Below are 15,615 nucleotides of genomic sequence, written 5' to 3' on the forward strand. Positions count from 1 at the left end.
TGATTGATTGATTGATTGAAGGGGCAGATGTTGCTCACCATGTCCACCAGAGCAATGTACAGGAACATGCCTCCGACACCAGCGAAGATCCAGGACGAAGCAGAGTGGATGTTTCCAAGGGAAATGCCAATGGCCATTCCCAGCAGGCAGAGCACAGACGACACCACATTATAGAACACTGCCTGCCTCACAGACATCCCTGCTTTGAGCAGCACCGCAAAGTCACCTGCAATGTGCCGCGTCGAAAAATTATCGGCTTGACCGACTCTTGCCGACAATGTGCATACTAAGGCTGCCCTTGGGATTGCATCATGAAACAGGTCATTGTGGCTAGAACACTGTGTATGGAGACGTGAAACATTAAGGCAAAAGCATTTAATGGCTCATACTGTCGTTCACAGAAGGTGTCACACTTTGCGGCCACCCTAGGTCACGTGATGCCACACAAGATGCATGACGACCCACGCCCCCAAAGCAACATTACTAGATTACCTGCAGTTTGCAAACTCCGATGAAACTATGCGACAAAACGCAACCCGTTTCCATTCCTGCTGCATACCAAGGCTGCCCTTGGGATTGCATCATGAAACAGGTCATTGTGGCTAGAACACTGTGTATGGAGACGTGAAACATTAAGGCAAAAGCATTTAATGGCTCATACTGTCGTTCACAGAAGGTGTCACACTTTGCGGCCACCCTAGGTCACGTGATGCCACACAAGATGCATGACGACCCACGCCCCCAAAGCAACATTACTAGATTACCTGCAGTTTGCAAACTGCGATGAAACTATGCGACAAAACGCAACCCCCTTCCATTCCTGCTCGCGAGGTGGCGCTTTCTGCGCTGTTAGCCCGGTCGCACGAGCCTGCGCTCCACGTTCAACACCAATTTATGCAGACTATTTCGCTTCAGGGGCAATATTTTCTAGAGTCTGCAGAAACATTACTTTTTAATGTGCAAACAAATAGGCACTGAAAAAGCAAGAACTATCGCATGCTACAGAGATCTGGTTGAGATGCCTGAATTGCTCCACGGGAGCTTTATTCATGCAGTGTTGAATACGAATCAGGTCCGCCTTCCTTGATAGTGTACCGGCCATTGTTTTTAATGCATTTTTGCCCCCAATTAGTGTCAGCGACGAGTCAGCAACAGCAGTAATCGCATATATCGCCGGAGTCCTAAAGTTAAGAGCAACTGGTTTAAATGTTAGAACGTTCAATTGCTATAATCATTTTTTAACAGCAAGATACTGATTTAGTTCGATGAATAATGGGAATAGAAAATGTACATCATACTGAAAACAATTTACTGAACTGATAGAAAAAAAACACCATTTCATCTGCAGCAATATTTATAGAGCTAGAATTACAACAGACGATGCTTTCTTATTTGCCACACCTTTCCTTAGCTCTATCGCTGATGGTTCATATATTGGGGAGAAAATGTGCACTCATGCACATTCATGCACACTTTCGACCTTACATACTGGCATAATGACACGTTTTTCGCACTGAAACTTTTCCTATTTATTATGCAGGTACAGTCTTAATTTCATACCAAATTTGGAGCTCTAGGTTGCTAAATGTGTTCTGCACAAGGCATCAAAATCGCCCTAAATTTTAAAACAGCAAGAAAGGGGCAACTTTGATTCCAGTTTAAAAAAAAAAAATCTTCTATTTTTATTAAATTTCTCCTCGTGAGTCCTTAGTACCTCAGAAATATTACAGACTAAAAGAGCATTAAATTATGTTGTTTAAAGTTATAAAAAATAAATATAAAACCTAGCGCTTGTCCTGAAAATTGTCACAGGATTTTCTACTTTTTTTTTGCATTTGATGCCGCCAAGTTTTACACTCACCCAGTTCATGAGGAAGTTCATGACAGAACACTGCAATGGTTGTACTAAGGCCACCAGACAACCCCGATGCGAATGCGGCACCTAGAAAAGACACCAAGGAAGCCTTCAGTGCACTTCGCAACCTGTAGCCAGGCAATGCCAGAAAAGGCATCGCCCACTGCCCTCACTGTTTCTCGCAATAATAACTGCTGTTTAAATCATTTCACCATCGTGCTACATTGCATCCTGCATAACATAGTCAAACACCTCCATGTCGGGGCCCAATGATTTCTGCCAACAGAGAAAAAAAAAAAATAGGGGGGAGGGGGGGGGGGGGGGCAATCACACAACTTACGAATGAGAATGTGAAAGCATGATAATGACAGAGTCATGACTATGTGTATGTTTGTACACGTTCCCCATCTTACAGTATTACTAGTAAGGTGCTGAGTAATGCTACACTGCACAATGTAAATGAGTAATCAATAACATAAAAGGTTGAGCTTCATCATTGGTGACTATACAATGTCCTCTTACATACATTGTGGCCCCCCAATCAGTGTCCGGCTGTGTCACCTGCCAGGCGCATGCTCGTGAGGAGGATCGTGATGTATTCTGCCCAAGTCAACCGCACCTCGCACAATGCAAGGATGCCGGGAGGATCACTTCGCACGTTTCACGGGTCTCTTTCACAGGCCTCTCCAGCCATGCTGGCCACGTCGTACAGCTGGATCACGGACGCTTCACCAGTATTCCCAAGAAGCGTGTCGGTCGTTCTCTCGAGAAATGAGAGATGTCAAACGCGTTTACAGGAACTGAAGAAGGGTTTCTACTGAAAGGTGCTTCCAGCAAGGGGCTCTTGGCAGGTAATACACGTACTGGACGGCGACGATTGCGAAAACCCCAAATCTGAGAACATTTCCTGGGTGCACCCGTCATGCGCAGTGTGGTGCTGATGCTAACTGGCGCGAGCACGGCGCATGATGGCCGGCAGCTCATGCGCTGCTGTCCTACCTCCCCGCTGGAAGCGGCCTACTAGTTTACAGCAACCGGAGGAGCATATGGGTTCCGCAGTTGCCGGGGTACATGTGAGCTGCTCTACTCTTTACGGTGCTTGAAGCTCTACGACCAACGCGTATCTACCTGAGATGGAGAGTGAACAAGCACATGAAGGTTCGTGGCACTAATCGATGCTTGTAGCCGGGTGACGTCTGACGCGAAAGCACTAGGTGTGTACTCCTTGTGGAACAACCATGAAATGCTGCGCAAATAAATACTTTGCTTGATTTTTCCTTACTCACATTATGTACGTGGATGAAAAACATTTTCTTTTTTTTTTTTCTGTTATTGCTATCCCGAAATTGCACCTTGAATTACATGCGGGTTTGTATTATATGCAGGTTTTTAAGGTAATTTGTTTGGGGGCCCATGCTGAGCACCTTTTGCAGGTTGCCGTGCCGTTCCGACTACAGAGGTGCACCGACAAACCTCATTCGTTCCCTGGCCTAGCAAAGTGGAAATGCTAAGAAAAACAAAGCAGGCGCTTACACAAATGCCTCGAAATGTGTGTGCGCCTCTGAAGAGCACTTGCTAAAAATAAATTCATCAGTAAACTAGACTCACTAAATAAATGTTGAGTTGCACGGTATCTATCCGGTTCGTTCATGCTGGCAGTTGCCTCCTCAGAAAAGCAGAAGGGTAGAAGGAGAGCAAGCTTTCAACAAACTAACGTGTATGCGTAACACCCTGATCAGGCATGTCAGGACTTCAGGCACTTCAGTCCTGCACTCTGCCGTTAATTAGCTGGCCGCAGATAAAAAAGCAGGAAGGAGTACTGCTCCATCGCTACTGATCTTAATTTTGCTCATGACTGCTGGTGTTGCGACTGCATCATTTCATTTTTTTTATTCGTTCGTTTTCTTTTCCTTCTTTCTTTCTTTCTTTGAACTGTGTGTACCATGATGCCACCCCATGAAGGGCACGGAGGGGCGGGGGTGTGTATGCATTGATTTATACTTGGAATCACCCTCTTTTCTTTTTTTTTTTTTTTTGGTCAAAAAGTGCTGTGAGTTGGGTGGATTGACTTAAGAGCCCGGTTTTGTACACACCAGCAGACGGCAGCACAAGGGTGTACGCACAGTCACAGCAAGCACCGACCTTCATACAAGTCAGTGTGTCAGAATACGTAATCCTGCGAGAACGAGGGCTTTGCCAGTGTTGCTATTCTGACCACGTGCACAACCACCATGTGCATAGTTGTAACACACTGTTCATGATCGTATTAGAAAAAAGAACAAAAATCCTGAACAAAACTTGGCAAATGTGCCACAGAAAGATCTGGCATGATTAGAAAAGACTACGGCAATGCTGTCAAGAGTCATGCAGGGTGTTTTCAGCAGCAGCCACATATCAAAGATGGCAGAATATCACGGGGAGACAAGAGACCAGGAAAGCCCTCAACAAGCTCAAACCCCGCAAAAAGGTTGAAACTAAATCGTCTCTGACATTTGTGGAATTGTGCATCATGAAGTCATTGCTCAGGGCCAGACCATCAATAGCAAGCTCTACTGGCAGGCTTTAAGGCGTCCGAGGGAGCACATTTGCGAAAGCGATCAGATCTGTGGCGCACAAAACAACTGGATGTTCCACGACGACAATGAAGCCTATCACCGACGTCTCATAACATGGCAGTTCATGAAGCCACAATAAGACCTAACTTCCCTGGCCATCAGATTCAGCTCCTGTGGACTTTGCCCACTCCCCGAAGATGAAAATTTAGCTCTAATGATGTCATTTTGACACCCCTACGGAGATCCAGCGTGAATCACAGAGGATATCTGACACTCTTGAAAACAACGGAGGCTTCAAGGACACATTCCAGGAATGGCAGAAATGCTGTATTGCTGTGATAATGTGTAAATATAAATAAATATGTAAAGATACTACCTCGTAAACTGAGCTAGTCAAGAAACTTTACGGCACCAGCTCATATATTCAGTCTATTATGTAGTAAATGGCAATAGCATTTGTGTGTCCCTGCCAGAGGAGAGATAACAGCTCCTTTTAAAGTTTCAGGGTAAGTACATGGAACTCACTCCAGCATGACAGTGACCTGAAGTAACCCCATCAGACTTTTGTCAGTTTGCCACAAATTTTTCTTTTTTCCCTTTTTCACTGGGCAGCGCTTTCTTAGTCTCCCTGCATCCTCTTAATCAGGAAAACTCAGTTTTTCCCACTAAGACTACCTTCCACATTGGGATGAGTCAAGGGGGTTTGTTTCCATACTCACCAATGGCGAGTCCATCGGAAAAGTTGTGAAGGCCATCGCCAATAACGACCATCCAGGCCATGGCAGCAATGGATGATGGCACCTGCAAAGCCAACGGTCGGTTGGGACGCCAAGCAGCTCAATGAAATACAACACTGATGCAAAAGCTTATAGTATTACACATACTGCAGCCGATTTCCTCCTCATCCCAGACCAGATCTCAACAATGGATCTCACAGAGTTCTCTAAACTATCAGCAATTTTCGCCTTGAAAATGTGGTGATGGTGGCGCATCAACCATTTTCAAAGGGAAGAAAAAAAAGAAAAAAAAAAAAAAAGCCGTGGAAGATGCAGTCGTCGTGTACCAACTGCAGCAGGTCGCATTATTTGAGTAAGTTATGCCTATAGTAACCGATTTCACACTGATTTTGGCCATAAACTGCACAATTAAGCTCTCTATCACTGGGGGAGAAAGACCCAGGTGGTACCTCGTGACTGTGGGCGTGGCTGTGCCTGTGGTGGTGGTGGTGGTCGGCCACGGTAAGTGTGAAACTGTGCTCTTCGCCCGTCTGGCGGTAGACTAGCGTCTCCGTGTGGCACTCCTCTGTTCCAGGGTCACCCGAACCGTGACACAACGGATGCCTGCAGAAGAGCACATCAGGCAGTCCCAAATGTGAGTTGCGCAATCCTGTCTGGTAGTGGTGCAACACTGCACAAGTCTAACTTTTCCCTACAAGTGAGCAAAAAGTAACAAAAACAGTGTCAACAAGTAACAGCAAGCAGTACGTGAGCACTTGCAAAGAAATGATGCTCGCATAACCAATTTTGTAGGCAGATATAACCGAAGTCTACAGTGAAGTTCCACCCATGTCCATGAGACTGCCGCTTGCCACCTCTCCATGAGAAGCAAATACTATACAATCTGCTGTTAAAGCTTCGTTATGTGGAACCATAAAGTAAACACACAAGATTATATTGTAAGAGCAAGACTGATGCCTTATTTTGATTTATAACAAAGAACACTGAAATATCTTCTTTTACTGCTCCAATTCATTAGTGGACAGATACAATGCACTGTAGACAATGAGTTGTTACTGCTACCCGTTTCCTTTGAAGTTACTATCCTACTATAAAGGAACAAATGGAGCGACTGATGGCCAATGAATGCGCATCGCAAACACCACCAATAAACTATACATGCAGTGAAAGATGAAATTTACTTCTATGGCAAAATTGAGTCTCTGAACCTTCCGCATAAACGAAAGCTGAAGAACATTACCTGAAGCGCAGTGCTCACCTGTGGCTGCTCTCCTCATCCTGTGGCAAGGGTGACGGTGGGCACCTTGCCCCAGGGGTCAGTTTGGAGCCCCCGTTCTTGACAATCACCAGCAGGTCTTTCTCCGGCTGAGACTCGGCCGCGTGGTGGTGGTGCAACTCGGGTTCGTGCAGGTCCATGATCTCCATGTAGCCTTCACCCAAGGGTGCCAACTCCAGCTCCTCGGTTGGAACTGCCGTTAGACCTGCAGCGGTGTGCATGCACCAAAAGCCAATTGCTCATTAATAAACAAACAAAAACTAATCAAGTAAGAAGTTGACTGCATGATGCAACACTCCCTTCAGAGTCCTTAACTGTTTCCGCCATGCACATGGCAGGTTGACGATACCTCAGCCACCTCCGAGGTATCAATGTGACGTCGCAGGTGCCCTGTTTTTTCTTAAAGTGCACATATTTAGCACTGCAGGCCAGAGTGGGTGGAAATAAATCAACCAGACACGTGCGCAGCAGATCACCATGCTTCATCTGCACCAATATCGGGGATTCTGTGACACTAGTGGATACTCCCTATATCAGGGGTTCTCAAACTGGGTTCCGCAGAACACAGGGGTTCCGCAGGCTGTCTTCTTGTGTTCCGCGAGAACCCTCAACGGCCCATCCCCGTTTCAGGTTCATCTTTAGTGTATGCGCGCAAACCAAACAGCGCTTGGTTCATTAAAACTAATTTTTACTGTTTGTAGCCTCAAAAAACAATCTTGCGTGTCACGCCCGCAATAGCAGGCGTTGACAGCGGACGTCTTTTTGCATACGATCGAATTCACACGCCTACCCGTTTTCCGTGACCTCCGAGATCATGTCTGAAACGCGCAGGGACCTAATCTCGGAGGCCATGCGTTTTTATAGGCACTTCTGTTTGTCGCGCCAGATAGCACTACCCACGCCGCCGTCGTGAAGCCAAGCCAAGCTTAGGCAAGCAAAAAGAAGCTCGTTATGTCGCCGAGGTAGCCACTGGTTCTTACACGCAGTATTTCTGCCCTAGCATCATGAGCCAGAAAGCAAAAGGGAGATCGTACGATAGCAGCTATCTTGCATATGGCTTTACGCAAAGTAGAGGAAATCCGCAATGTGTTATATGCTGCGAGGTTTTGGCTAACAGCTCGATGAATCCGGCCAAGCATTAGTATTTGTATTAATCACATTAGTATTAATCACTCATCACATTAGTATTTGTATTAATCTGTGCAATAAACATTTAACCTTTGCAACTCTCTTTGCAAAAATGCACTCGACAACATTGCTGGTAAGTGAAAGCGGAGGGGGGGAGGGGTTCCCTGGAACTTATTGAAGGCTTTTGGGGTTCCTCCAAGCAAAAAAGTTTGAGAACCCCTGCCCTATATTATTACTGCTGCATGAAAGGATGATGCTAGGTACTTCTGAGCAATATATACGTGCCCTCAGCAGCCAAAAATAAAAGAAAAACATGAACAGAGTCACACAAAAGAAAGAACAATCGAGTTTTGATAAAAACGAAAACCTGTGGAGTACTACAACAAGTTTCAAATCTTTTACCACAAGACCACGAGTTTCACACTGGCTTTCAGGCTGGAATAAAATGATGAAGCTTCTGGGTATCAGCCTACTGCAGTCAAACCTCATTCGAACAAACCACGACGTGCTCATACTCTTAACACAACAAAATGATCCGTGCTTTCTATCTTGCTGCTTTTTCCGCAACCTTCTCTTTCCTTCTTTCTTATTTAAAAAAGTGAAATGACACCACAATTTTTATTGGAACCAAGTCTTGGCAACAATAGGCAACACTCACGTTCAAGGGCTTCCATTCCAGCGGAGTCCACGTAGCCATACGAGTCCTGCTTATGGTGGGACAGCTTCTCGCCAACGGCCTTGCTCTGCTCTTCTTGCGAGGTGCGGCGAAGCTTCTTTGGAGTGGGGTTTGACTTGCATTAGAAAAACGCAAACAACTGAGGCAAACAAAGGTAAAGGCAAAGCAAGAAAGGAAAGAATGAAAAGGATCACAACATTAAAACACTCAGCAGTAACGGGAGAAGAGTTCGAAACAGGGAGATCGGCACACAGAGTCACTGCGGCTGCTCGCAGAAAAATTAAAGATCTGATCAGATTTAGGAAGTGCTTCGCAAACAATTTGCTTACAAGTAAAGTTGAGCTCTCTTTTATTTACTTTACCCCTTGGCTATGGAAGGCGACAAATTTTTGGAGGATGGAACTGAAGCTGTTATGGATGGTATAGCTAACTCACGAAAGGTTTAATGGCTCAAAACTACAAAAAAAGCTGTGAAAGACACCATAGTCGATAACTCCAGATTAATTTTGGACACCTGGGCATCTTTGATATGCAATTACCTACATCACGCAACATACCTGTGCACTGTTGCTGGACCGTGGGCTGTGCTTTCCCTGTTTGCGGTGCTTGTGGTTGGAGTGTATCGAAAGAAAACGCTCGACAATCAGGAACAAGTAGATGCCCCCCAAGGCAGCAAGACCATGCCACACGTAGTTCTCCCCATCTCCTCCACCCTCGCCCTCGTCCGAGTGCTCGTGGTGGTGGCCCGACATGGCCTGCATGTAATAACGGGTCAAATTAGAACAATACGTTATGCTAATGCAACACAAAGTACTAGAACATTCCATAAGGGGGGAAGGCTCACGTATGCTCCAAAGAAATGTGGAAGTGGATTCAGCCGGAAAACTAGCGGGAAAAGGTAGTGCATACGCAATTTTGTCACGATTCAGACCAAGTGCAAACAATGTGTGACCAATATGTGGCCAGGCGATGTAACTGGGACATCATGCAAGCACATAAAGGCGTGAGGATGAAGAGATGAAACAAATCAATTGCAGGATGGACATTAGACACACAATGCAGGTGCATACACCAACAGTCTAAATGCGGTCTCTTGCCCCTCTCCCCCCCTCCCAAGTTTTTTGGAATGCTTTCTGGGTTTCCTGAGCATTGAACCAAAGCATGCCTCACTCTCCCTTTAAAAATGTTGGCAGTGTGCAACTCACGTGAGGCAGAAGATGGAGGAGGGCGTCGCCTGTCAGACTCCCCACGGCCAGTCCGACCAGGAACTGGATGAGCGTCTGGTAGAAGACCTTCTGCATGAGAGGTACTATGGCGACACTCAGCAGGCCGCTCAGGCTGATGGCCAGCACCCCGAGAAAAGCGTACATCCACACTGGAAGAATGGCCGAGGACATCGAATGGAGATGTGGATTAGGGATACACTGGATTAAACAAATCCTTCAGCAAAAGTGAAATACATTATGCATGCAACATTATGTATGCAACAATATATAACACACTATACTGTACCACAAAATATGGAATTGGCATACTGTTATCTAGTACGAGGGCAATGCACATTAAAATATTTAGTGCGTATAGCCGGTACAGGGCCTGTAGCTACTACAGTGGCTCGAAAATGTGTCCAGAAAAAAAAAAAAAGAAAAAAAAAGGTTGTTGCGCTTGTAAAATCTGACAACCTAATGAAGCTTTGCCCAGCAGTCACTGAAAGTGAAACAAGAATGCAATACTGTGATAAGAAATACACCTTAAAGCAAGTGCAGACAATTCGCATATGCTATTCTGCCTTCCTGCACCAAGGCATACATAGGCCAAAGTAAAAGGTGCATGAAGGATCGACTCTTCACGCCAGTCGTGCAGCGGGGCACCATAGTGACCTCAGCGATACATATGAGGGGGCCAAAAAGGGAACAGGAAATTTTCAAGGTCTAAAAGATTCACCAAGCAGACTGCAACAAGCCTGCCAGCGTCCTGTTCGTTTTGCCGGAAAAGGAATATACATTTTGCGTGCAGGCATATGTCACATGTGTAGGATTGGTTTCGTCAGCATTGGTTTGGTTTATGGGGTTTAACGTTCAAATATGCCTCGGGCTACGACAGGCAGAAGGCTCCGGAAATTTCGACCACTTGGGGCTCTTTAGCGTGCATTGACATCGCCTTGCTTTTCACCTCCATCAAAAAGCGGCCGCTGCAGCCGGGATTTGATACTTCATCCTTGGGTTCAGCATTAGAGCGCCCTAACCAGTGAATCACTGCCGCAGGGCACACATGAAGGAGTGATGATCAAAGACAGAAGTGTTATTTCCAATTAGGCATATGCAGTGCTTAGTGGAGTTTAAGTTTGATGAGCGTGTGTGTAAAGCCCGGCTGAAGTTGACCGTTTTACCCCCTCTTTGTGCCTGTTTCTGTCTTTCAATACGCTTGCAATTATGAATTTGAGATAGTATATAGTACAGTGTAGTAAACAATGGTGAAACCATGTTACTATGTGATAGTACTCAGTAGTCATTAAATTAGACCAACATCATAAGCTGGGCCAGCTGGCATGTATCCATTGCTGACGAGTGCAAAAAGACAACAGAGGAAAGATGACATAACACATCAGAGAAAGGAGTGTGTGTGCTAGTGGCCAAAATGAAAGAATGATCACTAACCTAGACACTAAACTATACATGTAACGCTTAGACATCTCAACAAAAAGAAAAGCTAATACTATACTGCAGTATAGGACCTGCCACAAGGTGGAAGTACCTTTGAAATCCACTGTTGTCCCTTTCCCTTCGCTGTGATGGTGGATGTGGCGATCCATTCGAGGCATGGAGCAGTGTCTCTCGTCCAGCTGGTAGATAAGCGCAGGACACAGGTGCAGGAACTCCTTGAGGTTTATGATGTTTGCCTCTGGGCTTGTGTCGACAGTGTGCAGGATCTCAGTCGCCGTTAGACACTGCACCGGCAATGAACAAAGTCTGGCCACAGGCAGCCTTGGACTTGGCTTTTTTTCTCCCGTTTTCCCTTTGTGTTCCTGATTTAGTAACCGTACCAAAGCCACCGCTCTAGCAATGTAAAGTGGAGATTTCTGGCTTGTACCCAAAAAAGAAATGTGTTAGTACAACACTTTTGCGTGTAATTCAAATATGCAATGGATATGCAGAATGTGATGAAGTAGCAGCCAAGCAGGAAACTCTGGGATACATATGAGAGACATGTGTTGCAAATGAAATCACACTGTGCAGTCAAGGACTGGCCAGTTGATGCAACAAATGGCAAGAGACTGAAATATTGGACAATGATAGCCAACAAGTACCATGCAGGAAGGAGAATTCAACGCAGTCAGAAAAAGCATAAACCAACCTTTTCAAATGTCGCCTCTTTAGTTTTCGTCTTTGGTGTAACTTGCTGCACGTTGGGAACTTCGGTTTTGTTTGAAAGATCCACTCCTTCTGTGTGGTCTAGAAGAAAAAAGAAAGAAAAAAAAAATGGCCTTTAATGCGACCTTCCACCTAATATTCTTCTACAACAGACACCTTAAACCGCCACCAAGTCCATGGTTGTTGAACTCGATGCATGCCATGTACAACTGTATCGCTGCTCATAGCATGCTTGAGGCTTTCAATTTTACTCCTCGCATCAGACATCACACCAGACATCACTTTGACCAAAACAGCACACATCATCTTCTAATAGAACAGGGGTGGCCGAAGAGTCACACGCAAAAAGCCGTAAAAACTTTTCACGTCAAGAGCTGTAGTAAGTAAGAGCTGTGGCAATTTTGTTTCTCGTTCAACAAAGCTGGTGATCATAGTGAATGTCGCTTATACAGGGACTGCCCCATTTGTGCAGTAAGCACCTTGAATTTGATCTTAGACGACATGGTTGCAGTCCAGCACGCTGTTTTGATGTAACTGCTTTCATTACTGAGAAGAAGGCCTCAAAGTAGCAAGTGGATTCTAACAGGAACACCAAAACCAGGTAGGGTGAGGGGCACGGGCTGGCCACAAAGACCTCAAGTATTCTTAAGTGGAGGCTTAGCATCACCCACCCCCACCTGAATTCCTGGCATGACTTTGGACAATCTTGTTTCCATTAAATTGGTTACTACCACGACGCTGCAGCAGGCAAAATTTATGCGTGAAAGGGACATAAAGACATTAGAAATGGGGCTTCAGGTATTTGTACATCTATATGCGGCATCGCAGAGTAAACTAGACATCAATTTTTATAAGTGCACATCGTTTGAGAACTTTTGACACTGAGATTTTGCAGTTGTGTTAGAAAAATGCCTCGAATAAACAAATACGAATTATCAATATGCTTTTACTTTCAGAGGGAACTAATAACTGCAAGTAGGGGACTAGTATATATTCCCCTGTGCAAGAAGAGACGCACATTCTAGCTCCGCAGCTTATGCTGAACTATAAAAAAAATGTTGCTGCAGAGCATAGTTATGAAACATTGGAAGTCTCCTGCCAGCACAAGTATAGGGTGCATAGAGGAGGCTTACAGGTTCATAAAGAAGTAGAGCACACATCTACTATAAGGTTCATGCATATGTTTTAACATCCATGCTGCCGATGACACACGCCCACACCAAGGCTGGCACATACCATGACTAGCGAGATCCCTCCGGTGCCTGGCAAGATGAGCTATGTCAGGCGTTTGCGAGTGATTCGAGTGACCACTGGCCTCGTGCCCGTGATTAATGTGGTGGTCGCCAGCAAGGCTGCTTTCCTCATCCGTGCCGGTATGCATGTGATGCGGGTGGCGGTCCACGAACCCGACGCTTCCACTGTCCGGCCGGTGAGCGGAGAGGTCATGATCCCGTATGGTGATATGGGCCAGACCGAGGTTCTCCAGGAGGTGTTCAAAGCCTTCGAAGGTCATGCGCCCGTCGTGGCCGTACTTGTCAAAGAGCTTGCGCAGGAAGTACTCGTGGTCCCGGAACCGTTCGGGAACCTCCTTGGCCTCCAGCGAGGGCACCGCACTCAGCACACAGAGAAACACGTGGCACCAGAAGCACATGGCACGGTAGCACTGTTCCACCACGTGCACCATGGGGAAAAACAGAAACGATAAAAAAAAAAAGAAAGAGAGAGACGAAATCAATGCCTATAGTCACACACTGGCTATGATATTAGTACATTTCATTATCAAACGCAAGACAATATGAAATGCACAATGGTCAGCGCAGGTAGGACTGTGGAAATAAACGATGTTGGCTCTAAATGTCACATTATGGGGGGAGGGGGATGGCAGATGAATTTGTAATGAAACTAAGGTGCACACTCACAATGAATTTGTAAAAAGAAAAAGCTACACGAGACTAGTGCAGCGTCAGTGATTAATTATGCCCATGGGCCTAGCTGTCTGCACTGTTTCAAAACATACATGTGCACTAGCACACACACACACACACATCTGCAGCTGCAGCAGAATTGTTCTATTATATAAAAAGTGATGTCTAGAACTTGTGCCAGGAGAATTTGTCGACCCATATTTACAGACAAAATTTGCACCTGTTGCTTCCTTTGGTGTACTCATTGTGTTGCAACAGTGCAATCAGTTATAATAATAACCACTGCTGGACGCCATCTATTACAGCCACCACCTACGTCATTCACCACCTACAGCAAGCTTGGGCACTTCATTGCAGGGCTTGGTACCAAATGCCTGACAGCAGTTGCAGTTTGAACAGTCCTGCACTTTGTCTCCAAGCCCAGTGTGTAGCACAATTATACATGCACCCTAGAATGCGGCTCCCAGCTAAATCGCTAAATCCTCAGAGCACAAACTTAGCATGGAAATGACATTCGGTCTGCAATATTCCCATTTAGCACCCATCTGCCAGTCAACATGGAGGCTATAGTTTGTGATAGGGATTCAAACCGATACCGTATGTGCCTCCAATTGTATGCAGCTCATTTTAAGTGCAAGTGTCCACCAAGAAATGAGACATACTGTGCCTTCCCTTTCCCAAAGAACAAACCAAGCTAAAGACATTTGTTTAATCTGCCAAACTCTGCGTGCCAGTCTCTCAATGCCAGTAATTCACGGAATGAAAAGGCGGTGATAAAGGCTCGATCGCGTCTACCCCTAAGGTGATGCATAAGCATCCTCCTATTTTTTCTCTCTTTGGTGACTGGGTGGTCCCTTCTGTAGCGCAGCTATGTGATGGTCTTCCAAGCACTGTCGAGTAAGTCAAACTGTCACCACACACAGAGCTCTGGTGCGATACCTATGCTCTAGAACAGAGCAATAAACAGCATGCTACCTAAGAAAAAATATTAGGTGTAAAAAACAAAATTAAATAAAATTACTTCAGTGCAACACTTGCTTTCCTACTAATGGTTCCTTATAACAAATCATCATGAAAATGAGCTCTTTTGGACAATGACACAAATTGTCAAGTACAAAAAACATTCCAATCAGAGGGCAATCAGGACTCTCAACAACTTGAGGTGGGAAAATTTTTCGAAACAAAAAGAAAAACTCGAGGTTGCATAATTACTAATTATGATTACTCATTGACAATGCAATGTCAGTAGGTATTTCAATTAACTTAAATTATTAGACATCAAAGATAAATAATGTTGTTGTTTGAAATCTCTAGCCATTTTGTGTCATTTCCTGCATGATGGTGAAATGGCACTTCCAAGCGCTTTTTTTCTGTCAATAAGGCGGCTGCACGTTAATTTTTTGGCTCGCACATTAAAGCTCACACGTACTCTTGCTTTTGGACAAGCCTGCGTATAAAGTGAAAATGACAAAGACGACACCCAAAGAAAAATGTTATAAGCTGATCTGTTTGCGCCCTCATTAGTTCACACCTTGCTTGTGGCCATAAAGAAAATATTTATTGTGTGCTCATCACATGGAGTATAACGTCACACTCCTGACAGGGGATATCCCTTAATGTGTGAATATGCATAATGGTGAATGCCCGATCTCTGCTCCAACAGGGCCTGTACGATGTCACACAAGAAATGATGGCTAGATTAAAAACCTGATGCCCTGCTGGTTTAACATACTTTCCTTCCTTCTTTTAGCTTCACCAAAGCTTTGAGCACTTCACCTGACCTCCATGGTATACAGAAACTTAGGCAGTGTATGAAAATAAGCTGTACCATTTAACGGCAAAACAGCCCACACGTTGGTACCAATGCTGTCTGTAAATTAATATAATTTAACCAATAATTTTTGCAAGTGCTAGTTAAGTAAGTAAATGACTTCAACTAAGCACAGGTGTCAACAACAAGTATAATCTGCCAAAACCCTAAATGATAGACTCACATGGGTGCTCCTGTGGTGCTTGGACTTGAGGACCTTCAGAAGCCTTTGTTTTCTTGCCTACAAAGGAAGAACACAGTACATCTTTACCCTCTATATCC

General features: G+C 45.0%; 1 protein-coding gene across 3 annotated transcripts in view; it reads right to left on the bottom strand.

Moving 5' to 3' along the window:
* The window catches only part of LOC146185211 (zinc transporter foi-like), a 92,905-nt gene that overhangs the window by 7,098 nt on the left and 70,192 nt on the right, over positions 1-15,615 (bottom strand). For all 3 annotated transcript variants that reach the window (XM_084606182.1, XM_084606181.1, XM_084606183.1), the window contains exons 3-14: positions 15,518-15,574; positions 12,835-13,261; positions 11,582-11,679; positions 10,982-11,174; positions 9,433-9,602; positions 8,785-8,982; positions 8,210-8,342; positions 6,406-6,628; positions 5,597-5,750; positions 5,130-5,211; positions 1,862-1,942; positions 39-226 (exon numbers count right to left, since the gene is read on the bottom strand). In XM_084606182.1, coding sequence (XP_084462308.1) covers positions 39-226; positions 1,862-1,942; positions 5,130-5,211; positions 5,597-5,750; positions 6,406-6,628; positions 8,210-8,342; positions 8,785-8,982; positions 9,433-9,602; positions 10,982-11,174; positions 11,582-11,679; positions 12,835-13,261; positions 15,518-15,574 — 2,004 coding nt within the window. The remainder of the gene's footprint in view (positions 1-38; positions 227-1,861; positions 1,943-5,129; positions 5,212-5,596; positions 5,751-6,405; positions 6,629-8,209; positions 8,343-8,784; positions 8,983-9,432; positions 9,603-10,981; positions 11,175-11,581; positions 11,680-12,834; positions 13,262-15,517; positions 15,575-15,615) is intronic.

Source organism: Amblyomma maculatum, chromosome 6 (assembly GCF_055883805.1).
Source record: "Amblyomma maculatum isolate TAMU_Amacu chromosome 6, ASM5588380v1, whole genome shotgun sequence".
Lineage (NCBI taxonomy): Eukaryota > Metazoa > Arthropoda > Arachnida > Ixodida > Ixodidae > Amblyomma > Amblyomma maculatum.